Below are 27,641 nucleotides of genomic sequence, written 5' to 3'. Positions count from 1 at the left end.
CCGGGAGAGAATCCGGCGCCCCAACCGGGACTAGAACCTGGTGTGCTGGCGCTGCAAGGCGGAGGATTAGCCTGTTAAGCCACGGCGCCGGCCTAAGTATTTTTTCAACATATGTTCCTGCTCTTGGTTAGTTTCTAAAGCTTTTGTTTGTTTGTTTGTTTGAAAGGTAGAGGGACAGAGAGAACAAAGATCTTCCATCTGTAGGTTCACACCCCAAATGCTCACAACAGGCAGGTCTGGGCCAGGCTGAAGCCAGGAGCTTCAGCCAGGTCTGCCGGGTGGGCAGCAGGGATCAAGGACTTGGGCCAGACTGCTGCTTTCCCGGGCACATTAGCAGGGAGCTGGATTACAGGCAGGTTAACCAAGAACACCACAATGCCGGCCCCTCTTGGAAAGGCAGACAAAGAGAGATCTTCCATCCATTGGTTTCACTCCTCAAATGCCTGCAACAGCTGGGGCGGGACCAGGCTGAAGGCTGAAGCCAGGAACTCTGGGTCTTCCATGTGGGTAGCAGGAAGCTGAATCAGAAGCTCGGAGTCCCCAGGACCCTATCCAGGCACTTGGATACGAAATGCTCACACCTCTAGCAAAAGCTTACCCTGGGGCCCATCCCATTTCTGTAGATTTTTTTTTCCTCCCCATTTAATCCTTATGTTAAAAAATCCAACAAAAGGAGTCTTACCAGTTTATTCATAAAGAAAATCCAAAAAAATAGTCATCTGTGAGGACACAGTGAGGCAGATCTGAACAGTAATTAGCATAATCACCTACACAAGAAGAAATGGGAGAAGTACTGAGACTTCCATCTTGCGGCTCACACCATGAAACACCGGGGAGGAGTGGAGCTTGCAGTATGACTGCAGTCCAATAGCATCACTACGCATCAGAGGGCCAACAAACAGGAAACAAAACATCACAACACCGTCCATTCACGAAGGAAAGCTTATATACATAACTGAAAACAGGATTTTGCAGCATACCCAACAAAACATAGGCTTTTTTTTTTTTTTTATAATTACAATATGAGAGGTCTTCAAAAGTTCATGGAAGATGGGTATTATGAAAGAATTATGCATGGATTTCAAAAATGTTTGCACCAAAATATCTTAATACCATTCTCCATGAACTTTTAGAAGCTGCCTCCTATATCAAGTAACCAATTGAAAAAGGATATTAAAAAAACTCATGTTAGAAATAAAAATGGCCAAAAAAGTAACATATTTCATCTGATTTATAATCCAGGAATGCATCCTATGCATATATTTCCACAAAGATGCAAAGGTTTACCTTTAAAAACATTCACTGCAGCATTGTAAACAACAAAACATTGTAGTCAATATTGTAAACAATATTCAGTAAAATGTGGCATACCACTGTCCGGTCATTAAATAATAATTAATTCCAAATACTGACATGGAAAATATAGTAACCTCACTTTGATTAAAAGCTACTTACAGATACATGTAAAGAAAACCTTTAGTTACATGTATTTGCTCAGGAAAAAGACAAAGCAAACTATGAACATTGATTTTGGTTTTGAAAGTTGTTAAAAGGACCTTTACACTGTTGTTTTGTTTAAATTTGTACAATAAACTTGTGCTACAGTTCTAATCAGCAACAGAATCAAGAATTTTCATTTTGAGAACTAAAAAACTTTTAGGTTTAGAAAATTGGTGAAAAAATAAATTTCTATACTGTACGAAGGAAAATTATGTGGCATCCTCTATGATTTCCTTCAAATTTATGGCTTTATTATTCCTTCTGCTTACAAGGTAAACACTTAAAATGCTTCAAAGTAAAAACAGCTACATTTACTCTTTAAATGACTAAGACGGGTGTCATTTAATTACAAATGAAAATGTACCGGTGGCAGTAGGATCTGTGTTGCATGTCTAACAGAAAGGTCAGGGATATGGACTTTAAAGAGGTGGTTTTCCAACTGAGACAATCCACCAATTCAGGACCAGACACAGGCTCTGAACACTGGATGAATGGTGAGGGAGCTGTTTCCACGTAACTGGATCTTGCTTGCTCACTGCCTTCCCTCTCCCCCAACCAAATGCACTTCATTTTAGGAGACCAAGACACCACGTTTCAGACAGCTGTGGCAGCCCTCCCTCCCGCTCCCACACAGACAGCCTAGTCAGCTGTGGTGACGTACAACCGTGCCTTGTGCCAAGACTATTTAAGTGAGTCGCATTCACAAGTATTTACAAACACTTTCCTTTAACAAAATGATCCTAAACGATCTGAAGTGAATCTATGCCATTAAATCAAGTGAAGCTGCTTAGGCTGAAAGGAATTTTCCTAAACCCTGCAAAAAAAAACCCGTGTGAAGATGTTCTTGGGAACTGAGTCATGCCTCACAAGCCACTTCGGTTCTAAAAATTGTTACAACACCCTTGCAGGTTTTTCCTGCTAATGATAACAAAGTCCAGGACAAAAACCCAAATGATTCCAGCAGAGAACCTGAAGAATAAAAGCACTGGGAGGAAGCCTCTGGGTAGCACAAAGCAGGCAGAACTTAAAGAGATGCAGTGCCTTCTTTCCACTTACCTGCTTAATGACAGGACAAAGAGCTGGCTTTGTTTTAGCTGCCGGTATTACAATTCACACCCCTCTTGCCTCAAGACAAAGGCGGAAGGCAGCTCCCCACCCTGTCCCAAATCCATCTTGAAGTACAAGTATTTGGCTATTACCTCACCTCCCCACACCTGGAGCCCTGTCACAGCACGGACAAGCCCAAACGGCAACCTTTCCTCCACCCATCATATCTTCCTAATACTCGAACACAGCAGACAGAATGTGTTTCAAAAACAGGGCAGCTCAAGAGGCAAACTCTTCCCAAGGTCACGCGCTCCCTTCTGTAAATGGTCTCCACTCTTGACTCAGCCCAAATTCTGCATTAGGGTTTATCTTCTGCAAATACCGCTTGGATGAGGTCACTCCACGGATAGATCTTTCCGGATCCTTTTCCCTAATGAATTCAAATCCTATAGTGGTGACATTCAGAGTTCCCAGCACCAGGAGTAAGCAACTTTTAAGAGTTTTTTCCCCCTACCATCCCACATTCTTGTGCTCCTGTTTCTTTGGCTCAGGCTGTTAACCTGCGTATGTCACTGCTTTATGTCTGTCGAGCCCTCCTGCCCTACACTTTTAGGGTTCACTCAAGGTTATGTTTTTCCAGAAGTCTTCAAACATCCTCTAACTGAAGAGGTTAGCCGTGCTGTGGACATCTGAAGGCCATCCCCACTCCTCACGTGGCCACTTCCTGAACTGGACGCTAACTAAGCAGGAGCTCTCAAAGTGGATTCTGTCATTGCTTCTCACTGCTGCAAAGCACAGGAACGCTAACCCAAGTGTGCGCTCAGCAAGGGGAGCGCAGTGCCTTCACAGAGCTTTTGAGAGGGAGAGGCCGTGTGGGGGTTCAGAGCCTGGGTGTGGAGAGCTGGATTCAGGTTTGCGAGGTTCACCAGCTTTGTGTTTTAGGCATTTAACTGTCAGGAAATTCTGGCACTCACAAACAGCTAAACCAGTGTAACACTTAAAGGGGCATTTGAAGCGCTTGGATGATTTAGGGAATAGCTAAGAGGTTAGCTGAAGACCACCCTCTCGAGAACCACTTCTCGAATGCTGACAAGTCCCTTCGACCTCTGTGTGCCTCCCTGTCCCTATTTCCACGTGGCCATAATGCATTTGTCCGACAGAAATGTCGAGTAAGATAACGTGTGTGTACTTCAACTCAGAGGAAGAAAGGCCACAGTACTTAACATATCCCCCACGTCTAGCGCTCTGTAAGGGCCCTCAAAATAAATTTACCCCCTTCCACAGAATTCTCTTTCCCATTATTGTCTATAGAACAGTAAATCTGATTACCCAAGTTCTCAACAATGAAACCCAAATCCAGAATGGTTGGTTCTCTTTTGCTCCCTCTGTTGGTCTGAGAGCAGGATAACAGGACCTGAGACTAAGAATTCAAGATCTCCACATGTTCACTTTCACAACCGTGACCAAGTATAAAGCATAAAGATGGAATGGGATGCTACATAAAGACAAAAACCATAGTTTCAGCTCTGTTCCCTACATCTGATAGTTAAAAAAGCAGTTTGCTTATGTCTACTTTTTAATTTTTAATGATCTTAGGATCCAAATCTAGAAAATTATTTTTGTACAAAGGCTAGCTGCCCTCCACCTTGTTGTTGTTATTTTTTTCAAAATAATACTTTACAAAATTTGCTGTTTATTTAAGGCTTAAAATAGTGAAAGCACCTAAACTTGCAATTTCTTGTAGTATGTTTCCTTTGTTACCACTAATTCTTAGTCACATAATTTACTTCCAAACTTAAAAGGTTATATACACTAATTTAACTGTGAATTCCTTTTACTGTACTCAAAGTCTTAGATTATGTGTGTGAAAACTAATTTATTAAACCTTTGTACACAAAAATGAATGCACCTGTCTGGAAAGCTTAGCTGAGGAGTGACGTTACAAACAAAGCAAAAAAAAGTGTTATTGAAAGTGATGCGTGAACATCATCTGCTAGAACACTCTACATGGCTGAAGCTGCTCCTCCCTGATTGTTCTCATTTCGTTGCTGGAGCTGAAAACATGAATCTGAAATGGGTTAGAATTTTTTCTTTTAAAAAAGTGATATATTAAACTTGTATACAGGATAATTAGCAAAATGTAGAAAGGGAAAACAATGTACAAAAGACAGATAAAAACCAGTACTCTTGATGGACACTCACAATCCAAAAATAGTACAAACCTTAACAAACTGTCTCCAAGCCATCACAGACTTACAGCTCCCTCCTGGGGTTCTGTCAGTGAGGATAAAACACAGTAAAGTAGGGAGCCCAGTCTTCTCGCTCCTGGAAATGGGCCTGTGGACCACCATTTAATCTTGGAGAGATTTTCAAACGTGGCAGGGACAAACAGGAAACAAGTGCATCTGAGTACAATGAATAGCATTCGGGGCTCCGTGGAGCAGTTACTCAGAAGCCTTTTTGTTTTTCTGCTGGTTGCGGGGAGAGTTCTTCAACAAGTTTCGTATCCTGAGGTACATTCCAGTGGATTCCGCCATATTCTCAAACTCAAACGGTGTGATTCCAGTTGCAAACTTGCTCATGTCAGGGACGGGGCTGTGAACTTTAGTGGCCATAGAAGGCCTGGCGTCCACCGGTAGGGGCACCTGGCTGCCTCCGTTCCTAATGTCACCGTCGGACGCGGCGCTGCCGTTATCCAGAGCACCTTTCGAATCCAGCTGAGCCGGCTCCTCACCTTTCGAATCCAGCTGAGCCGGCTCCTCACCTTTCGAATCCAGCTGGGCAGGCTCCTCACCTTTTGAATCCAGCTGGGCAGGCTCCTCCTTCTCCTGATGAGGTAGCGTGGCCTCAGAGTCTGGACTCGAGCAGGGTTCAACTTCTGCTTTTTCTGCACAAACGTCAGGTACTTGAGGTTCCAGCAGATCCAGCTCCTGCTTGTCGGATGTGCTTCCTTCCGGCCCAGGGAGGTCCAGCTCGGTGGGACCAGGTGAGGAGGCCACCGAGTTTCCAGTTAAGGGCGTGTCCACAGGGAGGTCGGAGTCACTGTGGGTGCTCTCGGCCTGCTCGAGGGCCGCCCAGATCCGTCTCTGCTGCTCTTCAAGTTCTTCCAGAGTCAGCGCATCTTCATCCACGGCTGCAGAGGCCGCGCGGGCCTGGGGCGAGTCGCTGGGAGTCAGCGGGGGGGTGCCCTTGGGGAGCGGAGGAGTGAAGACGGGAGAAGGAGCCCCCTGTGGGAGTGGAGGGGGAGTGCCCGGAGGTAACGGAGGCTGAAAGTGAAAACCTCCACTGCCGCGGGAGCCATCTGAAATGATAAAGGTAGCAGGTACTTCAGAAGTTGGAATAGCATTTGTTTGTTTGTTTTGACAGGCAGGTTTAGACAGTGAGAGAGAGACAAAGAGAAAGGTCTTCCTTTTTTCCATTGGTTCACCCCCTAAATGGCTGCTACAGCCGGCGCCGATCCGAAGCCAGGAGCCAGGTGCTTCCTCCTGGTCTCCCATGTGGGTGTAGGGTCCAAGCACTTGGGCCATCCTCCACTGCCTTCCTGGGCCACAGCAGAGAGCTGGACTGGAAGAGGAGCAACCGGGACAGAATCCAGTGCCCCAAATCGAACTAGAACCCAGGGTGCCGGTGCCACAGGTGGATGATTAGCCTAGTGAGCCGCAACGCCGGCCACATTCGTTTTTAAAGAGTTACCTTATTTATTTGAAAGAGTTACAGAGAGACAGAGAGGTCTTCCATCCACTGGTTCACTTCCCAATTAGCCACAATGGCCAGAGCTAAGCTGATACAAAGCCAGGGGCCAGGATCTTCTTTTAGGTCTCCCACATGGGTTCAGGGGCCCAAGGACGTGGGCCATCTTCCACTGCTTTCCCAGGCCATAGCAGAGAGCTGTATCAAAAGTGGAGCAGCCAGGACTTGAACTGGTGCCCAAGTGGGATACTGGCACTGCAGGCTGGGGCTTTAACCCGCTGTGCCATAGCACCGGCCCCAACATTAGGTTTTACTACAATTTATTATTTGACCTCAGGGTGTCCAGTGACTCAATGGCCAGAAGGAACAGGCCTGGGAGGGGGAAAACTGGATTTGCAGGTGCCCCACTGGAAGATGCTCTGCAGGGAGAGTTGTTAGGATCTTCTGGGGGTGGCCCTGTGACTGCACCCCTTGAGGGATCCACTTCTGTGCCACGCGTAGGAAGTAAGGCATGGAGGTCCAGGAGGGGTCCCAGATGGGGCGCTGCAGCTGATAAACCAGCAGGAAGAGTGGCTGCAAGTATATGCTGGCTACTGAGTGGGCGGAAGGCTGAGAGGAGGAGGCAAGGATTCGGCAGGAATCCACCCTGGGCTACTTCCCAATTCTGCTCGGCCCCTTTGTGGGTTTGGGTTTTTAACCTTTCACCAATCATTACCACCTCCACACCCTGCAGTCACACTCCGTCCAAGACAACAAATCTTCTCCTACACATGGGCCCCCATCTGCTGAAGTCCTCTCCCTCCTGCGCCATGCCCAGGTCCTGGCTCTCTAGGGCACACCCTTCCTTCTTCCCTCTTCTCTCTCTCTCTTTTTTTTTTTAAAGGTTTTTAATTGTTTATTTGAGAGGTAGAGTTACAGACAGAGAGAGAGGTCTTCCACCAGCTGGTTCACTCCCCAAATGGCCACAGTGGCTGGAGCTGAGCTGATCTGAAGCCAGGAGCCAGGAGCTTCTTCTGGGTCTCCTACATGGGTGCAGCACTCCAAGCATTTGGGCCATCCTCCACTGCTTTCCCAGGTCATAGCAGAGAGCTGGACTGGAAGAGGAGCAACCGGGACATGAACTAGAGCCCATATGGGTTGCTGGAGCCACAGGCGGAGGCTTAGCCCGCTACTCCACAGTGCCGGCCCCGGGCTACACTTTCTCCTTGATGCTGAAACAGCCTCTACCTATTTCAGGCCCACTACCATCGGTTGATCTTGCCTCTGGATTCATCTTCCTTGTGTTTGTCCCCCAAATTCTTGCCAAATTATTTTAAAAGATGAATCAATCTGCCCTTTTAACTGTCTCTCTCAGAAAAGCTTCAGTGTCTTCCCATCCCCCCAGAATGAAGCCCGGCCTTCCCTCCTAGCCTGGGAGGCCCTCTGTGACCAAGAGTTACCTCTTACTGCCTGCCTCAAGCCTTAGCTGGCACCCAATGGGCCGCGCTGCTCCATGCTTCCGCATTTGCCTTTCCCAGGTCTCAAATGCGCTAACTGGTAAACCCGGATTCATCTCAAGACAGAGCTGTCACTCTTGGCAATCTCTGACCTCAACCAATGGCTGCTCAGTTCTCCTCTGTGCCACTGCTGGATCCGAGGCGGCTCTCCTACGTAGAACCAGACACTGAGGAGGCAGTGAAGTGAGGCCGGAACTGAACGGCAGACTTTAAGGGTGGCTGGTTTGAAGACTAATCAGTTGTAAGTATAGGCAATTTTAAGAACTTGATCTATTAGCTACAATAAACAGTAGGTGAAGGAGGAGGAGCAAGCGGCAGGGAAAGGAGAACACCGAGTTAGGGATGATCCTTTTCCAGTGTATGTGTATGGTGCTTACAAGAATAAACTCTAGGGACTGGTGTTGTGGTGCAGTGGGTTAGCTGACGTCTGGGACGCCAGCATCCCTTATTTGGGTGCTGGGTTGACTCATGTCTGCCTAGGAAACCGCGGAAGATGCCCCTCTCATGTTTCACATGAGAAACCAGGATGGATTCCTGGCTTTGGCTTGGCTCAGCCCTGGCTGTTGCAGTTTTTTGAGGAGTGAACCAGCAATACAAGATCTTTCTTTTTCTCTCTGTCACTCTGCTCCAAATGCCTGCAACAGCCAGGACTGGGTCATGCCAGAACAAGGAGCCAGGAACTCAGTCCTGGTTTCCCACGTGGGTGGCAGGGGCCCAAGTTCTTGGGCTTCCAAGACAGGAAGTGGGATTGGAAGCAGAGCAGCCAGGACTTGAACTAAGCAGTCTGACAGGAGATGTGAGCATCCAAGTGGTAATTTAACCTGCTGCACCACAACGCTCCATCTGGTGTCGCTCTTGGTAAAGAGGCAGAGACTTGAGCCTCTGTAAAAAGTCAAAGGGAGTGGGGCCGGTGCTGTGGCACAGCAGGCACCCATATGGGCGCTGGTTTGAGTCCAGGCTGCTCCACTTCCGATCCAGCTCTCTGCTATGGCCTGAGAAAGCAGTAGAAGGTGGCCCATGTCCTTGGGCCCCTACACCCACATGGGAGACCTAGAAGTTCCTGGCTCCTGGCTTCAGATCAGCCCAGCTCTGAGCATTGTGGCCATATGGGAAGTGAACCAGCGAATGGAAGATCTCTCTCTCTCTCTCTCTCTGCTTTTCAAATAAATAAATAAATCTTAGAAAAAAAAAAAAAAAAAGGCAAGGGGACTGTAAACAAAAGCAGCTGCCTTTGCTGACGTGGGCCCAGAGGGCCTTTAGCTACCCTTCACGGTGAGCAGGAAGCCAGCGGTGGCAACAGAGGCCAGCAGAGGCTGGGTAACGAGTCTCCAGTACCGCCTGGAGGTAAGGGTGGCTAGGGAGGCCTTTCGAATAAATAAAATAAATATTAAAAAAAAAAAAACTATAAAAAAAAAAGAAAAAAAACCTAGGGCAGTGTCAGAGGAAAAGGACTTTGTGCCATTTGGCTGCAGGCAGGACAGCCTTCCTTACAGTCCCTCTTTCTTGGAGAGGAAGAGTGATCTACTGGATTGACACGACTGCGGAGAGAAGTGGGAAGGCTCGGATCAGCTCTGCCTTTGAGACTGAGCTGCCAGGGGGCACAGGGTGTGCACTGCTTGCTCCTGAGTGCTGCTCTGATCAGTCCAGAGGCAGCACAGAAGAACCTGGGAATTCAGCTAGCTCACCCACTGGCTCACCCCATGCTGTGGCGTCCAACTCAGTTTATTTATTTATTTACTTGAAAGTCAGAGTTAGAAAGAGGAAGAGACAGAGAGAGAGAGAGACCCTCCTTTTGCTGGTCCACTCCCCGGATGGCCGCAACAGCCAGGGCTAAGCCAGGCCAAAGCCAGGAGCTCCATCCGGGTCTCCCATAGGTGGAAGAATCCCAAACTCTTGGGAAATCTGCTGCTGCTTTTCCCAGGCCATTAGCAGGGAGCTGGATCAGAACTGGAGCACTTGGGACATGAACCAGTTCCATATGGGATGCTGGTGTCCCAAGTGGTGCCTTTACCCACTACGCCATCATGCCAGTCCTCCAATTCTATTTTGATCAGTGATAATGGCAATGTTCTGATCTCTAAGAGTAAAATAAAGATTTAGCAGTCAGTGCTCACAAAGACCTTCCCCTTTCCTGTGGAAAACAGAAACACAGAACTCGCTGCACCTTCCCAGTGAAATCAAAACTACAGAAGGAAACCAACCTGAGTCGAGATCCATGTCGGCGGGGGACGCTGCCGAGCTGCCTTCCTTCTTCTGCTTCTTTGGGCTCCTGGGGCTGGACTGGGAGGAAGACCTCTTGCTGCCAGACTTACCACCGGGCTACAGGGGAAACCAAACCAAATACAAAGTTAGACGAGGTAGACACACAATTTAGTTCACCCCTTCACTTAAATATCGCATAAAAACTACTCTAGGGACTAGCACTGTGGTGTATCGGGTAAAGCCGCCGCCTGCAGTGCCAGCATCCCATATTGGCACTGGTTTGAGTCCTGGCTGCTCCACTTCCAATCCAGCTCTCTGCTATGGCCTGGGAAAGCAGTGGAAGATGGCCCAAGTCCTTGGGCCCCTGTGCCCGTTTGGGAAACCCAGAAAAAGCTCCTGGCTCCTAGTTTCAAATTGGCTCTGCTCTAGCCATTTAGGCTGTTTGGGGAATCAACCAGCAGATGGAAGACCCCTTTCTCTGCCTCTGCCTCTCTGTAACTTTGCCTTTCAAATAAACAAATAAATCTTAAACAAACAAACAAAACCTGTGGACTTAAGTATAGGTATCTAGGGGCCAGCACTGTGACAGTGGGTTAAAGCCACCACCTTACAGTGCTGGCATCACATACGGGCTCCAGTTGGCAGCTCAGGTGCTCCACTTCTGATCCAGCTCCCACCTAATGCACCTGGGACAGCAGCAAAGGATGGCCCAAGTGCTTCAGCTCTTGTACCCATGTGAGAGACCTGGCCTGGGTTTGGCCTGGCCCAGCCTTGGCCATTGCAGTCATTTGAGGAGTGAACCAGAGGATGGAAGATCTCTCTTTCTAACCCTGTCTTTCAAATAAATAAAATAAATCTAAAAAAAGAAAAAAAATTCTAGGTATCTGCAGAATTGAACTGTTTTCTCTTTGATTCAGATACCAAGAATCTTTTATATATACAGCAAGAAAAGGCATTAAGATGCTGATGAGTTACAAAGCCTCACAGATACATGTAATCAGTTGTTAGTGACCACACCCTTAGAGTCTTTACCGGCTGGAAGTTGGAGGTAAGGTAACTGGCAAACACCTCCTTCTGCTGACAAGCCTGCATGGGGATGGAACCGAACATCCTCCATTCCTAGTGATGAAACACAAAGTGGAACACGTATTTGGAAAACGTCACATTTTGAGATTTTGCTCAAAGGAAGTAAAGGTTTCAGATTAAAATTCTGTTTAATGTGACTTTTCCTTTATTAAAGATGCCTGCGATGTCTGGCATCCAGATGAGTGCTGGTTCGTGTCCTGGCTGTTCCCTTCCGATCCAGCTCTCTGTTAACGGCCTGGGAAAAGCAGCAGAAGATGCTCAAGTGTTTGGGCCCTTGCTACCCATGTGGAAGAGCTGGATGAAGCTCTTGGCTCCTGGCTTCAGCCTGGCCCAGTCCTGGCCATCTGGGGAGTGAACCAGTGGGTGGAAGATCTCCCTCTGACTCTCCTTTTCTCTGTAACTCTGCCTTTTAAGTAAATAAATAAAATCCATTTTTTTAAAAGAAAGAAATAATTGTGCGTTGAAGGGGAACAAAAACCTGCCTGCAAAATGACCAGGATGGTAAGACTGAAAGACGACTTGACATAACTGCTCAGTCTACTGTGTGCCGACTGGGGGCAGTCAGAGTGCAGCCTCTCGGCAGGTTCCAGGGCCCCAGACTTGCTCCCATCATGCTCTGGCACCACCACCAGGACTGTCCACTGCTCACTTCTGGTAACACACTTACTGGCTTCTGTTTCTTCCCTTTCCAAATAAAGTACTGATCTTTAAGGTTTAACATTGTTTCTCTCTAATCTCCAGTAACATATTCAACAGTGGCTCCCAGAAAGGATCCCGTTGAGGTCTCAGCTAACAGTAGGTCCCAGGGTCTGACTCTCAGCTGAGTGCTGGACTCAGCATGTGTGTTTCTGCCCAGAACTGGGCTGGCACCGAGACCCACCCCCAGAAGCTCTGATGTGGGTGTCCTGCAAGTCAGCCTTCACTGAAGCACACCCTGCTTTGTGTGAGTTCATTACTTGAAATGTATTAAAATACAGTAATTGTTGAACCTTGAAACATAAGATGAAAGTTGGCAAAAACCATTCATATACAGAACGAGAAATTGTCATTTTGGGGGAAAAAGTTACAGAATATTTAGATTTATTAGAGACAGAAATTTACTTCCCAAGTAATTCTTGGAAATAATCTAAGTTCAGAATAGTTTCAGATTTACAAAATCTGATCTATTTCCTCTCCTTTTAAGGAACTAAATTTGGCATAAAATCCTAAAAAAGTGCAATTTTGATGAATCATTTTAAGATTCTAATCAATGAATAGAAATTTAAAAATAAATGTAAATAACAAATTCACTTCTTTATGTAACAGTAACTTATAGTTAACACTTACGTAATAAGTTAATAATAATCTTTTTTTTCTTTAGAGATTATTTATTTGAAAGACAGAATTACAGAAAGGAAGAGACAGAGGAAGAACTTGGAATAATCTTTAACATAATATGTCATATCCTATAAGAATAAAAAAACCAATATACTCACATCTGGAATTCCTCTGGGTGTAGATATATTAAAACCTGGATAGTTTACCAATTTCGAGAGATCGTAAGTGACACTTTTATTCTGCTGCACTTCTCCAGCCTCCGTTTCACCATCAGCATCATCTATTACAGAGCATCAGAAAAAGTATCAACATTGCTAGATGCTGTTATACATCCCTCCCCACATCAAACGCACACCTGCAAAATGCTTATACTCATGGCTCAGAATCAGTCTGGGAATGGTTTTAAGTATCATTTTTTTAAAACAATGTGGAAATATTTCTTTGATAAAAATGTTTAAAATCTCAGAAACTGGGCTGGAGTTGTAATGCAGTGGGTAAAGCAGCTGCCTGCAACGCCAGCATCCTATATGGGCACCAGTTCGTGCCTTGTAGTCCCCACTTCCAGTCCAGCTCCCTGCTAATGGCCTGGGAAAAGCAGCAGCAGATGGCCCAAGTGTTTGGGCCCCTGCTACCTACATGGGAGATCTGGAAGAAGTTCCTGGCTCCTGGCTTTGGCTTGGCTCAGCCTTGGCCATTGAGGCCATTTGGGGAGTAAACTGGCAGACAGCAAATTACAGAAACGTTGGTTCCTCTCTAAGTTGCTCCCATTTCCTGGTTCACTCCCCAAACACCCACAATGGCTGGGGCCAGTCTGAAGCTGGGCATTAGAAACTCAATCCAGGTCTCCCACATGGCTGGCAGGAAGCTAACCACTTGAGCCCCCACCACTGCCTGCCAGGGTCTGCATTAGAAGGATCCTGGACTCAGTAGCAGACGCAGGCACCCTGGTCTGCGGTACCTAGGAGCCGAATTCTAGACTATTACAGAGTTTCTGTATTTCAAACTTTATGAATCAGCTGGCACTGAAGGATCTCTATCGGCCACCTTACTGAGGGAGGTAAACTTGTGAGGATGAGCTGAAGAGCTGACACTCAGGCTAACAGAGCCACTAAGCAAGTCCAGGTAACCACCTGGTAATCATGGATACAGTGAGGCTCCAGTTCCTTCCTTACAAACATAGGAAACAGTTAATTCAGCACACAATGAACAAGCCAGCCATTCCTATAACATTTTGTTGTGATTTCAATAATAATAATAAAGGTAACATTTAAGCTGACTAATCTAATCCCAAGATACTTACCTTTCCCATCATAGAGGGCCAGTCCTGAGTGCTCCAATTCAGCCTCTTTGAGCCATCCTGGGGGGTATCCCAGCTGACGCATCCGATAGATAAAAGGGGGAAGACTCCTGTCTGTCACACCCAGTGCATCCTGAAGTTCCTCACTAAGTAAAAAAAAAATACTGAGTTCCTCTTTGCACAAATACATGTAACGTTCTGCCATTTCAAAAGTTTTGTTTTCTAGTACATAGCAGGTGTCATGGTGCCTAACAAATAGTTAACATTTCAACAAATGTGTATGAACGACCCAATGCACAGTCCTGTGGGGCCCTGCTAGGGACACTTACACCCTGGTGAATACCTGAGGGTGCACAGCGTTCCCAACACCAGGGAAGTAAAAACGGCGTCTGTGGCAAAATGACAGCACTACCTGATAACTCCTGGCTTGAATCTTCCAAATCTGTCTTCTACTTCCTCTGCATGATATCGCTGCTGGAAATTCTGACTGTTTGCCTCACCACAGGCGTCCATGTACTCTTTTCTCTTTTCACTGATTCGAGCAGCGTTCCGAGGCTAAATCGTATTTGAAAAGAATGGTGTCAAGCAATTCTGAAATAGTTCAGAAATTAGGTAAAACTGTTCACTGGTTTTTAGATCAAAAAGATTTTTTGGTTTTAATGTATAAGGAACAAGTATAAAAGAGGATGGATATTTTAGAAAAGCAAGCAAGGAAGAGAACCAGTCACTTTAATTTGTTTTTACCTAAGTATTATCATAATTTAAGTTTTTAGAATAAATTGTAAAAATTAACTCATGATTCATTCACTTCAAGTTATAGCCTTGTATTATTTTTTCAAAGTATAATGCCTTAAAATACGCATGAGTTTGAACAGATTTTAAATTAAAGAATTATAATAAAGTAACAGAGGAAGCTTCTTCCTATCACACAACCATAAATGCGTTGAAAACATGAGCCAGCTCTGATGTGCAGTTCAAAGATGTGTTTTTTATATGAGAAGAATTTACCATCGGGCAATCTTTCATTTGATGTTCTTCAGAACCACAATTGAAACAGTGAGGCTTTGGCCTAGTTGGTCAAAAAAAAAAAAAAAAAAAAAAAAAGATTTTCATAATGTAAATGATAATATAAATACAAACTGATAAAATTCTGTACAACAGCAACGTGTATCAGAGAGACAAGAAAGCAAGCAGGATCTGCAGTAGTGAGTACACTGACAGCTCTTACACGGAGTGGTTTAAACAGTGCTGCAGCCTTATAACCAAGAATCAGTCTGTTCCTGACTGATCTGCTCCCTCGTTTGTTCTCTAGTGATTAACAACAGAAGAACCAAGCAAACAGACTTCCTACTTCCCTTAGGTAACACGGAAAGAAGGCACCATGGCTCTACAACAGCAATCACACCTTTCCACCCTCCAGGCCCCTCAGGCATAAACTAACTCCAAGAAACACATGACCGATTTAAACATTTACAATATTCCTGTATATAGAAATTCTAGCTCAATCTGTAATTTACTTTACAGTAAACCAGCAATAAAGAACATTAACTTTTCAAGCTAAAAGAGTTTATGGTTTTGGTTAAGAAAAAAAAAATAACACAGAACAACTGCCCACACAAACCTTTTTGCCTTTACTTGTATTTCTTGCCCTTCTAGAGAAACAATGTGGCTGAAGACTTGCTGGTACCTTTAGTGAGTTTTATTAAGGAACAGTTATCATAGTCTGCAAAATTTGGTAAACTTTTTAAAAGGTGAGCTTAGTGGCAAGATGCATAAATGGTCTTCATTCACTAGGTAGGATACTTGGGTATTTCCCATCCTTCGGTAAGCTGAGGGTTTTCATTTAGTAGCGGTTGCCCCAATTTATCAAGGCAAAAATTAGTAAAATACAGGACACTTCCTACAACCTGCAGAAAACAAGTCAAAAAATATTGCTATTTAAGCAGGAAAAAGAAGACATTGAATAATGTAAGACTATGATTAGTTGTTTTAACAGTCCATTTTTGGATGAAATTGTTAGAAATAATTAACTCCCTGGTTAAAGGAGCCAGGATTTGGATGTGTAAGGAAAAGCTACATCTAAATTTTTCTTCTGTACTAGGTCATAACTATCAGCTATATTCTCTCCAGAATTCAAAAAATAAAAGCCTTGACTCTCACAATACCCCATTTCTTTGATTCTCTTTGAAGATCCTAACATATATTTACTGTTTCCATTTCCTTTATTTTCATTGATTTTTTTCTTTTCCCTCCAATTTCTGGGGAAAATTTCACAGATAAGTTGAAAAAAGTAGTGTAAGAATGTTCACATCCCCTTTACCTAGATGTAATCAACATTTGTTTATCACTGGACACTTCTGGTCTGTGTCTGTACACACACACCCACACACACACACCCCCACGTGAGAAGTCAGTTGTATAGATCATGACATTTCATCTATAAGTACTTCAATCTGAGCTTTCTGGAAGATTATTAACCTATAAACCACAATATCATTGTTGCACCTAAGAAAACTACTCAATAACTTTCAGTTTCACCTGTAACTAATCTATATTTAGTTTTCCCCAACTGTCACCCAAATGCCTGTTATAGTTTTTGGGTTTTTTCCAAGTCAGAATTTGATTAAAGATTATAGAATACATTTAGATGCTGTATCTTTTTAGTCTCTTAGTCTAAAACTCTCTTCCTATGTCTTTTAAGTGTCACTGCCATTCTCTTGTGTTCCTATCATGGCACTGCGCTACCTGACAGTGGAGCTCCCCAGTGACCTCCGCCCAGCAACATTCAGTGGACGGTTCTCAACCTTCATCTGACGCCACCTGTCAGCAGCGATGGACACAGCTGAGTCTGGCTTCCAGGCCACCTGCTCTCATTCTCCTCCTATCTTGCTGACCATTTATCCACCTTCTTCGCTAGATCCTTCTCCTCTCCCCATCCTCTACACACTGGAGTGTGCTAGGGCTCAGAACTTACTCTCCCTCTCAACTCCCACTCCCCGAGGGACGTACCCAGACCCAGGTAGGAAACACAAGGCAATACCAACAGCCTGCCAAGGGCAGGTTCTGCTCCCTCCTGAACTCCAGCCCCTCCAACCTGCCCCTCCTCCAGCCTTCACCAGCACAGAAAGTCAACGACGTCCTTCCAACTGCTCAGACCAAGGCCCTGAGTTCTTCCACTTCTGCTCTCACAGGCTACGACCAGCTGACCCATACATTTGATCAGCTCTGCTTTCCAAGGAAATCAGGGCTCTTCTCACTTCTCATTGCCACTGTCACTGGAGTCGCATCCTTGTTTTCTCTCAGCAGAGAGAAAAAGAACACTAAATAATAACACATACAATAACAACTTCCCAGCTAGTTTATAGCTTCTGTGAATAACCAGCCACAGACTACATTCCACATAAAACCTCAAGTCCTATCACATCACATTTCTACTTAAAATCATCAAATGCCTTCTCATCTTACAGTAAAACCCAAAGTCCTCACCATGGCCTCTAGGTCAACACAGGAACTCAGATCATATGAGGGGACTTCAAAAATTTGTGGAAAGGTGAAAAGCTAAGTTTATTTTGGAGTAAAACCCATGCATGTTTTTTTCTAGAATATACATATATATTTTCGTTAACTTTCTAAAGAATTTTCACATGAGCTGGCGCTGCGGCTCAATAGGCTAATCCTCTGCCTTGCGGCGCCAGCACACCAGGTTCTAGTCCTGGTTGGGGCACCGGATTCTGTCCCGGTTGCCCCTCTTCCAGGCCAGCTCTCTGCTATGGCCCGGGAGTGCAGTGGAGGATGGCCCAAGTCCTTGGGCCCTGCACCCACATGGGAGACCAGGAGAAGCACCTGGCTCCTGGCTTCGGATCAGTGCGATGTGCTGGCCACGGCAGCCATTGGAGGGTGAACCAACGGCAAAAAGGAAGACCTTTCTCTCTGTCTCTTTCTCTCACTGTCCACTCTGCCTGTCAAAAAAAATAAATTAATTAAAAAAAAAAAAAAAAAGAATTTTCACATGGATTTCAAAACTTTTTTGTACCAAAGCAGATGTATCTTCTAATTCCATTTTCCATGAGTTTTGTAAAGTACTCTTTTTTTTTTGTGAAGTACTCTTGTACGCTGGGTCAGACCTTGGCTGTGCCACTTACATCTATAAAATGCGCATAGTAACAGTATCCTCACCAGTAACACCTACAATGAATTTACAACCCACATCCAGTGCCTCAAAAAGTTCACAGAAAGATGGAATTAAAAGATGTCTATTTTGGTGCAAAACACTGTAAAATTCATGCATAAGAGGAGTTTTCTCCTGGCTTCGAATTGGCACAACACTGGCCATAGCGGCCTCTCACTGTCTAAAACTCTACCTGCCCCCCTCCCCCCCAAAAAAAGATACAAAAAAAAGGGAGGGGTTTTAAAATAGTTCATGGAAACGTGTATTATGAAAAAACTACACATGGATTTCATAATCTTTGTACCAAAATAAACTTATCTTCCAATTCCACATTGCATGAACTGTCTGTGGCCCCGGCCTGCAGCGGCACTGGCCGGGCCTCTCCCTCAGGGCTTCTCAAGACTGTTCTGTGGTCTGCAGGACCTGCTCCCTCAGAGCAGCCAGGCCGGGGCTCAGAGATGCTGTCCCTGTGTCATCTGCCTTCCCCAGCAGAACAGGACAACAAGGAGCTGGGGCCTGGCCCTTTTTCTCACTGCTGTGTCCCTGGAACCTAGAACAGTTCCTGGCACAAAGCAACCTTCAGTACATACTTATCAGCATTTGTTAAAAGACATTAATCCCGGTTGCCCCTCTTCCAGGCCAGCTCTCTGCTGTGGCCCGGGAGTGCAGTGGAGGATGGCCCAAGTCCTTGGGCCCTGCACCCCATGGGAGACCAGGAGAAGCACCTGGCTCCTGCCATCGGATCAGCGCGGTGTGCCGGCCACAGCGCGTCTACCGCGGCGGCCACTGGAGGGTGAACCAATGGCAAAAGGAAGACCTTTCTATCTCTCTCTCACTGTCCACTCTGTCAAAAAAAAAAAAAAAAAAAAAAAAAAAAGAAATCAAAAAGACATTAATAAATACACAAAATACTCAATTTCTAGGTAGATATCACTTAAAATCCCAGAACCTTAACAGCTAGAAGGAAAAAGAAAAGCTACCTAGCTCAAAATCACAAATTTTCCTTTCCTTTAAAGATAGCATTTTGGTTTTTATTTAACTCTAGTAAAAAATGGAATTCACTATTTAATAAGATGTTCCACTTCACTCTTTACATCTCTGATAGAAATTTCAGCTTTCTAGAAGTTGAGTTGAAATGTCCCTGCTTACACTCAATTCACCCACTGGTTCTGGTTCTGGCATAAAGGCTGATCTAAAAAACCACCTCTGTCCCACTCGCAGAGATGTGACAGCCATTGCAGATCTTTTCAGTATGGCCTGTGGGCTTGGCACCATGCGGCAGCCCCATGTCTTCAACAGTGTGCTCTGTCAATCAGGTGGTAATAGTCCATGAACATGGAAACTGTGGTCATCTTTTAAGAGATCCTAGAATGATGTTGTCTTCTAAAATATCATGCCCCCACGTTGTACTGACACCACAGGCACTGAAAGGTCTCCATGTTTGTCTTCTCTGTAAGCTGACTGTTTTCCACCTACCAGTCACGTCAATCAACATTTTAACTTTCAGATCTGCCATTTATTTTATTAGTTATCTATCCCTGTGTCAGTCTTCTGTAAGCTCAACAAGCAAGTTATCTAGTCCTTCATTCAAGTTCTTGAAAATAAACACAAAGAGAGGTTGGTTAGGACAAAAATGAAGTCTTCCAAAGTGTGTCTCCTGTGCGCACAGTAGTTATTAATTAAAAAGAAAACTATGGTAAGTCACAGACTGAATCTCCATTACGGTTTATTACGAAAGAATGCAGTGCTCACGTGTAGAGTGTGCCTACACCACTAGTCACTTAATGCCACCCAGCTGCAAGAGGAAGCGCCCATCTGCAGGATTCCCAACTTACACTGAAAGCTTCCTTGCTGTTTTTAACGACACAGGATTCTTCTACCTTGTGGTCCTCTTCTAATACAATGCTGGATGGCTGAGGCAAAGGAAAACACACATCACAAAAGGCCATCAGTGCTTAATAAACTGAAATCCCAAATCTTAGGAATCTGGACACACACCTCTATTTCCTAATACACAACACTCAGGCACATAAAATTCTGGACTTGTTGCTTTCATTAGTGAGCTTAGTAGGGAAGCTCAGAATGGTCAGCAGTAGGAAGAGACAGAAAGAGCTTTTTCTGAAGTGCTAGCATACGCTACGACTTGTGCTCATCAATGCTAACTAGAGGCCTTTCAACACTTAAAGTAGCAAGGCAGGCATGACTATCTTGAAACTGTATAACCAGAAAGATTTAAAAAAATAGGTAATTTTATATTACTGGAATATACCAAATATATCCTTCAGAGTTCTCACACTACTAAAAAAGTTTGAAGTGTTCCTTGAAACAAATTAATGATGCTCAGAAAGGCCATAATTGTTAAAAATTTTACACGATGCATAAAAACTAAGGATGTTTAAAAATGTAAGCAGCATGCTCCATTCTCCAGCTCCTGAGGATGAACAGCTAGAGATCCTTATTTGACAGATCTACTTAGCTGAATTTTTAATTGAAAAAAGTTCAGACATATAAACTCATGCTCTAATGTTCACAAGTGAAATTTCTCAAGATTCAATTTTTTTTGGACACAGTACTGACTTTTGAAAAACACATACAGAGAACATGATTCTGCTGATAAGATTTTTTTTTTTTTTATAAATCCCAGAAACAGAGAATTTTCTTTTCTGTCCTGAAATTAACTTTCTGTCCAAACCTATGTGTCCAGGCTAAGAAACCAAGAGTTCTAAGTGAAGCCGGATCTGAGCATTTCCACCCTGACCAAAGCAGCCACATCCTCAATCAAGTCAGGTTGCTGGGTGTTCCGATTCCAAAGAAGCGGTGGAAGGATGGGAACCAAAGAGGATCCTCATGACCTAACAACTGGCAGTGAAAAGCACAGCCTATTAATCGTAAAGTCTTTTAAATTAGAAATACCTGGGGCAAAAGATTGAAGGAAGTCTTTTCCACATCATTTTTCTGCTGTTCCTCAAATCTTTTTACTAAATTTGATACAAATTCCTCTATTTCTTGATGATACTGCCTGTATATGAAGACAAAATGGTTAGAATCCAGACAGTAAAACATTTAATAGACTGATGTCTTACACATTATGTTATGTTTTTGTTTTCTTCTTTTGCTTTTTACAGGTTAATAAATCACTGCCTCTAACACTCGGGAACTTATTCCTTATGAAAAATATATACACTGTTGCCAAGTCAATGAAATGATTACGATAATCTGACACAGTGCTAGTACTGAACAGCTGCTGCACAGTTGTAAAAGTAAACAGATTCTATTTATACGCTTTATGTACTTAACTTTTCAATGCATACTACATGTAAATGGCTCAAAATCCAAAAGAAGTAAAAGATTACATAATTGAAAGTTCCCTTGCTCTCCTGTCTCCTGGTCAGCTATTTCTGCAACATGCATGAACTGGAGTGCTCAGATGTTCTGTGTCCTCCTCCCAGAGACTCTCCATGCATACAGAAAGAAACACTCATAAACATGAAGCTGGGAAAAATAAAACCAAAATGCAATGCAAGAAAGATACTGAGGTCCACTTCCTCTAGCTCTCGAGGGCCGGGAACCATGCTCATTAAGCACTCCGCAGCCCTCAGCTGAGGAAGCTTCCAAGGCGCGCAGGCCTTGCCAGACGGTGGTGAGCTCCCTCTGCACAGACTTGACGACATTCTCCTACCAGGAGGGCTGTATAGAAGCCGGACTATCATGAGCTGATCCTAACGAGAGGCGGGGACAGCAGTGCCAGAGCCCTTGCCCCGCCCTCACAGCCCTGGGTTCCACTTCAGTGATAAAATGGGTTATGGGCCTGGCATCCATTCTCTTCACCTCGGCCAGCCCAGAAGGAACAAGCAACTGTCTGAAATGCCTACGACCATGCGCTGAGGCAGCAACAGGGCAAGGCCTCAAACCATTTCAGAACACTCTAGCAAGCACCGCAGGAATGCACTGAGTTACTCTAAACCCAAGCACGCTGGGAAGCTTGCAATGGTCTAGTTTAGCTAATAAAAAGGAATCACGGAGGTAGGCTTCAAAGACTCAGTACGGAAAACTCAGTTACCTGATCTGGGGAGAGAAAAGGCCAACAACATTATGACTGATACAATGGTAATGGTTATCTTTATTAGGAGCCATCGCTTGGGCTCTGACAGGAGCTCATTTAGCTACCTATGAGGTAGTTACCAACAGTATCCTGTTTTTCTGTGAAGAAACTGAAAATGCAGAGAGGTTCCCAAACCTGACCAGGTTCACAGGGTCGAGAGTAAGCGTCTAGATTCCAGTTCAGGCTTACATGATTCCCACGTCCTTGTTCTTAATCCTAACTTCATAACTTTAACACCAAGAGCATTTTAAGTAAACGAATAAAGATAAAAACAGTATCTTTATGGAAGACATTGTTTGGTAAACATATTAGCTCATATTTTTTATGATAGGGAAAGAATTACTTACTTTGAAATAGCATTGTTCATAAACAGAATTTGTAATAAAGGTCCATCTAGCTTAGTATTGTTCACCAGTATTCCACTAAAAACAAAAATTACAACATATTCTTAGAAGACATTAAAGTAAAACTTGCATATATATATACATAAAAAGAAAAAATTTATAACCTTTTGTTTTTATTTTTTATTTTTTTGACAGGCAAAGTGGACAGTGAGAGAGAGAGACAGAGAGAAAGGTCTTCCTTTACCATTGGTTCACCCTCCAATGGCTGCTGCGGCCGGTGCACCGGGCTGATCTGAAGCTGGGAGCCAGGTGCTTCTCCTGGTCTCCCATGTGGGTGCAGGGCCCAAGGACCTGGGCCATCCTCCACTGCACTCCCAGGCCACAGCAGAGAGCTGGCCTGGAAGAGGGGCAACTGGGACAGAACCCGGTGTGCCAGCGCCGCAAGGCGGAGGATTAGCTTGTTGAGCCGCAGTGCCGGCCAACCTTTTGTTTTTAACAAAGATTTATTTGAAAGATGTAGCACCAGAGAAAAAAGGAGAGACAGAGAGAAAAAGGTCTTCCATCTACTGGTTCACATGCTACATGCTTGCAACAGCTGGGGCTGGGCCACGCTGAAGCCAGGAGCCAGGAACTCCATCCAGGTCTCCCACGTGGATGGCAGGGGCCCCAGCACTTAAGCCGTCTGCCTCTGCCTTCCCAGGCACAGCAGCAGGCAGCTGGATTGGAAATGGGGCAGCAAGGACTTGCATTGGCACTCTGAGTGGGATGCTGGTGTCCAAAGTGGCAGCTTAACTGTTGTACCACAGCACAGGCCCCTATAATTCTTAAGGAACAAAGACTGCACAGTATCTTATAAATAAGACCAGACCACCAAGAACTCCAGTCCTCAAGGAAAATCTAAGTCTTTGCCAATTTGATTTAGTTTAGTGGTCTTACCCAAGGGTATCCTTTACTTAACATATAAAAAAATTAAGGGGGCTGGTAATGTGGTATAGCGGGTGAAGCCACTGCCTGCAGTGCTGGCATCCCATATGGGTGCCGGTTCAAGTCCCTGCTGCTCCACTTCTGATCCAGCTCTCTGCTATGGCCTGGGAAAGCAGTGGAATATGGCCCAAGCCCTTGGGCCCCTGTGCCTACATGGGAGAGCTGGAAGAGCTCCTGGCTTCAGACTGGAGTAGCTCCAGCCACTGTGGCCATCTGGGGAGTGAACTAGCATATGGAAGATCTCTCTCTCTACCTCTCTGTAACTCTGCCTTTCAAATAAATAAATCTTTAAAAATAAATAAATAAATTAAGAACTATATTTAATCTTTCAGTTTTCAACCAAAAAGTTTCTTTACCTGATTGGACAGTTTTTCTACAAACTAGGGAGGAACTGGATATACCAGCCAATTACATTAATTCATTTCTAGGGGCCGGCACTGTGGCACAGCAGGTTAACATCCTGGCCTGAAGCGCCAGCATCCCATATGGGTGCCGGTTCTAGTCCTGGCTGCTCCTCTTCCAATCCAGCTCTCTGCTATGGCCTGGGAAAGTAGTGGAAGATGGCCCAAATCCTTGGGCCCCTGCACCCACGTGGGAGACCCGGAAGAAGCTCCTGGTTTCGGATTGGCGCAGCTCTGGCCGTTGTGGCCATCTGGGGAGTGAACCAGCAGACGGAAGACCCCCCCCCCCCCTTTGCCTCTCCTCTCTCAGTATAACTGTGACTTTAAAATAAATAAATAAATCTTTAAAAAAATTTAGTAAAAAAATAATTTATTTCTAAATGAACCTGAGTGTATTTAACTTTGAGTATGCAGGAAAGTGAAACCCCTTATAAATACCTGAACAGACCCCGGGAGGGCAAGGCATGGTGTATCAAACATCTCCAAACCAGGATTCTTTTTTTTTTTTTTTGACAGGCAGAGTGGACAGTGAGAGAGAGACAGAGAGAAAGGTCTTCCTTTGCCGTTGGTTCACCCTCCAATGGCCGCCGCGGCTGGCGCATTGATCAACTCTATCAGGAAATGTATTTAAAACAGAGTATCTTTCATTTATTTTAAATTTTTAAGATTATTTTTATTTATTTGAAAGAAAGAGAGAGAATCTCCCATTTGCTAGTTTACTCTTCAAATGCCTGAAATATATAGCTGAAACAGGCCGAAGCCTCCAGCCTGGATCTCAATCAGCCTGAGTCTCCCATATGAGTGGCAGGGACCCAACTACTGGAGCCACCACCAAGTTCCGCCTCCCAAGAGTATCTTTAACAAATAAAAATGGCGACTTTTCTTTTTAAATGAGGAATCCTTGTTACAGTTAACACATTTTATATCTAACCAAAAATAAGATATTCAAAGTGTACTCATCTAGAGGAACAAAGGTCAGGCATGAGGAAGTTATTCTTGAAGACTTTTAAATAAAAGGTTTTAGTAACCAATGTAGCCAGTTACTTCAACCAGTATGAGGGACAAAATTGTGCATGTAAAATTACATCAGTTTCTCTCTGTCTCTCTCTGTCCACTCTGCCTGTCAAAAAAAAAAAAAAAATATATATATATATATATATATAAATTACATCAGGGCACCCCCAAATTCTGAAAGATTAAAAGTACCATTCCACATAATAAAATCTCTACTTAACTAGTGATCTGCTAAATTTATATTAACAGAACAAGCATTTAATCTGTTGAAATGGGATGCTGAAGTCTGCTGTCTACTTTTTTTTTCAAAAGCACATTACCTGCTTCTTTTAAAATACTGTATCATGCACAGTTCTACTAAGGAACATCTTCAGCGAGAGGGACACGGTAACCCTAACCTTAACTTCCCAGGAATGCTTACAGAATAGGAATGGCGGGGCGGGGCTGACAATCTGCCGGTTCGAAACATTAAGTCGAAATGTCCTGGATTGTTTCACAAATACTTCCACCCATCAGCCAGTTAAAAAATTTAGCGCACTCAGAACTTCGTTTTTACCCCTACAGATTAAGAATGAAGGATAATTACTGATTTCTCGAGTATGCTGAACAACTAAAAGTGATCAAAAAACCCTGTACCTTTTATACAAGGAAATAGTGATTCAATATCGATATCAGGATAAATAAGAGGGGAAACTATGGGACAGCTGTAAGACCTCATACCTCGGTCGAGTCAGAATGTTCAATTTTCTTTTAAGTTCTTGATGTTATTAGTTATTAAGGAATAATAGTTCTCATTAAACTAAACCACGCACGCCATAAAAGTCAACTGCCACACTCTGCTAACGTTATAGGAGATCGGATGACACACACACTGGGCTCCCGAGCTGCTGCGGGGGCTAGGCGCTGGACGTCCACATTAAAATGGAATGTCCACCCCTTGGGACACAGATCTAAGACAGGACGGTAAAAGTTAAGGGACTAGCGGGCGGAGCCAGAATCGGCGGTGCCCTCCGGGAAAGCCTACACGGCCAATTAAAAACTTCCAAGCCAGGGTCCCGCGCTAGGGATAGAGCAAACGGCAGCACCGCATCAGCGACGTGGGCTCTGGGATGGACGCTACGGAGCCCACTGTCCTGCACTTGGAAACGGGGCGAGGACAGCGGCCCCGGGGGACGAGAAACCAGCCTAGGACAGCCACTTCCAGGCGGAAGGGGAAACTTCTTGAAACAAAATTATCTGTACATGGCTTTTAAAGCAAACATCCCGCGACCAGCAAACCCCTCACCCTCACAAATCCCTCAGCCTTGCAGAGCTGCTGGGCGCGTTGTCCCCAGCGCGGAAGCCGGCTCCGAGCCGCAAGAACTCCAGGCTGCGTCCGGACCCGCATCGCGCAGTCCACCGAGCCTCTCGGCCGGCCCGACTCCTCCAGGCCCGCACCCCTGACCCCGGGGCTGACCGCGAGGCCGCGAAGCGGGGACCCGGCTGCCCCCGACCGCTGGGCACTCGCACGACGCCGGCTGGGCCCGCAGAGGGCATCTGGTCCCGAGGCGGCCCGCGCCGGCCAGGCCCGCCCGCGGGGCGCGGGAAATGGCTTGGAACCCCGGCCCCGCTGGAACCCCACGCCGCGGTGACAGGGCCCGGCGAGCGGGAAGGATATTCTCGGCGCGGAGCCGCTCGATGGTTTCCTCGCACTGCCGGAGCCGCGCCTGCAGCTCCGCGTCGCCAACACCGTTTTCGTCCTCCTCGGCCCCGTCATCGTCCTTGAAGCGCGTGTGAACGGGCTTCGGCATCGACTCCTCTGGGTGGTCAAACGCCTCAAAGAGCTCCAGGTCGCCGAAATCCACCTCCGCCGCCATTTTGGGTCGCGAGAGAGATTCGAGAGGGGGCGGAGCCGGCCACCCCGGTGGAGGGCGAAGGTTGCAGGGGCGGCACCGCTCGTCAGGGCCCGGGATTCTCCTAGCGCAGGCCTCACAAGGGGCGGGGCCAGCCACCTGGAGACTACAAGTCCCGGCATGCAACGGCTCCACGCAAAGGCACTTCCGGGGCTGCGTGGGAGCACTGCATGCTGGGCCGGGTGGTTTCTAAGCGACTGTTAACTCATTGTTCGCGCTGCGTACTGGGATTAAGTCCTTTTGCAAACGCGAAGCCCGCCGGATCAGACAAGGTGTTAAAACAGCCTGGACTGCAGGGCCTGCGTGACCACCAAAGGCAGGGCTCACAGCGATAAACAAGAAGACAAGGACCTCCCGCCTTGCCACCGACTTCGTTTGTGATCTCGGGCGTGCGACTGGAGTTTACTGGGCTCGTTTTTGCGTAAAAGTAGCTCGCTCGCTGGGGTAGTGGGTGTGTCGTTCCACCAGCCGGTCACTGTTTACCGCCTGCAATGTGTCGGGCGCTGTCAGGAACCTGAGGAAGCGGAGTGACCCCGATTCCCACTCAGGAAGCCTACAAGTCACGGAAAACACCACCAAAAGCCCCGTTTCCCACGCTGGGAAACGAGGGAAACACAAGTTAGAGACATGTGACAAGGAAACTCGCCGGTCTGTGCGAGCCAGGACCCCGGAGGACTGAGGAGCAGGGCTGGTGCTGGGTGGGACCCAGGGGCGGTGCCAGGCGGAAGCTGGACCGACTCAGTGCACACTGGGGGTCCCTGCAGCCACTTGAACAGGCAGTGTGTGGGTGACCAGCGGATCTACATTTTGGTCATATAGCTCTGACCACAGGGGGAAATAAAAGACCGAGGATGGAGCCAGAGCAAAATTCTGTGAGTCTTGTGGGCAGATTGGCTTTGTTGAAAATATCTGAAAGGGAGAGGCAGAGACTCCCCATCCACTGCTCACTCCCCAAATGCTTCTAGCAGCCAGGGCTGGGCCATACTGAAGCCAGGAGCCCAGAGCTCCATCCTGGCCGCTCATAGCGCTTGGGCCATCATCTGTAGCCTTCCCAGGCACATTAACAGGAAGTGGGACGCGAAGAGGTGTAGCCAGGACTCA

At 45.7% G+C, this 27,641-nt stretch overlaps 1 protein-coding gene and 1 non-coding gene across 3 annotated transcripts; both read right to left on the bottom strand.

The window, feature by feature from the left end:
- Positions 1-655: 655 nt before the first annotated feature.
- ZCCHC8 (zinc finger CCHC-type containing 8) lies at positions 656-26,578 on the bottom strand. Of its 2 annotated transcripts, XM_062182819.1 has the most exons (14): positions 26,306-26,578; positions 25,369-25,411; positions 22,253-22,327; positions 20,717-20,822; positions 19,639-19,716; positions 15,439-15,542; positions 15,257-15,322; positions 14,644-14,704; positions 14,048-14,190; positions 13,639-13,781; positions 12,497-12,618; positions 10,968-11,054; positions 9,935-10,052; positions 656-5,848 (listed from the first exon to the last, which is right to left on the bottom strand). In XM_062182819.1, the coding sequence occupies exons 1-14, from the start codon at positions 26,502-26,504 to the stop codon at positions 4,992-4,994; spliced, it is 2,202 nt and encodes a 733-aa protein (XP_062038803.1). In that variant the 5' UTR covers positions 26,505-26,578; the 3' UTR covers positions 656-4,991. The 2 variants fall into 2 exon arrangements, with proteins under 2 accessions (XP_062038803.1, XP_062038804.1); XM_062182820.1 differs by lacking the exons at positions 15,257-15,322; positions 15,439-15,542; positions 20,717-20,822; ... (1 more) ...; positions 25,369-25,411; positions 26,306-26,578 and having other exon boundaries at positions 19,639-19,711.
- Positions 21,657-21,791, bottom strand: LOC133752375 (small nucleolar RNA SNORA9). The gene has a single exon (XR_009864922.1). It is a non-coding gene; the product is annotated as a small nucleolar RNA SNORA9 (small nucleolar RNA).
- Positions 26,579-27,641: the final 1,063 nt, after the last annotated feature.

This window comes from Lepus europaeus, chromosome 23 (genome assembly GCF_033115175.1).
Source record: "Lepus europaeus isolate LE1 chromosome 23, mLepTim1.pri, whole genome shotgun sequence".
NCBI lineage: Eukaryota > Metazoa > Chordata > Mammalia > Lagomorpha > Leporidae > Lepus > Lepus europaeus.
The sequence above is the reverse complement of the archived record's forward strand: the minus strand, read 5'-3'. Positions and strand labels throughout refer to the sequence as shown.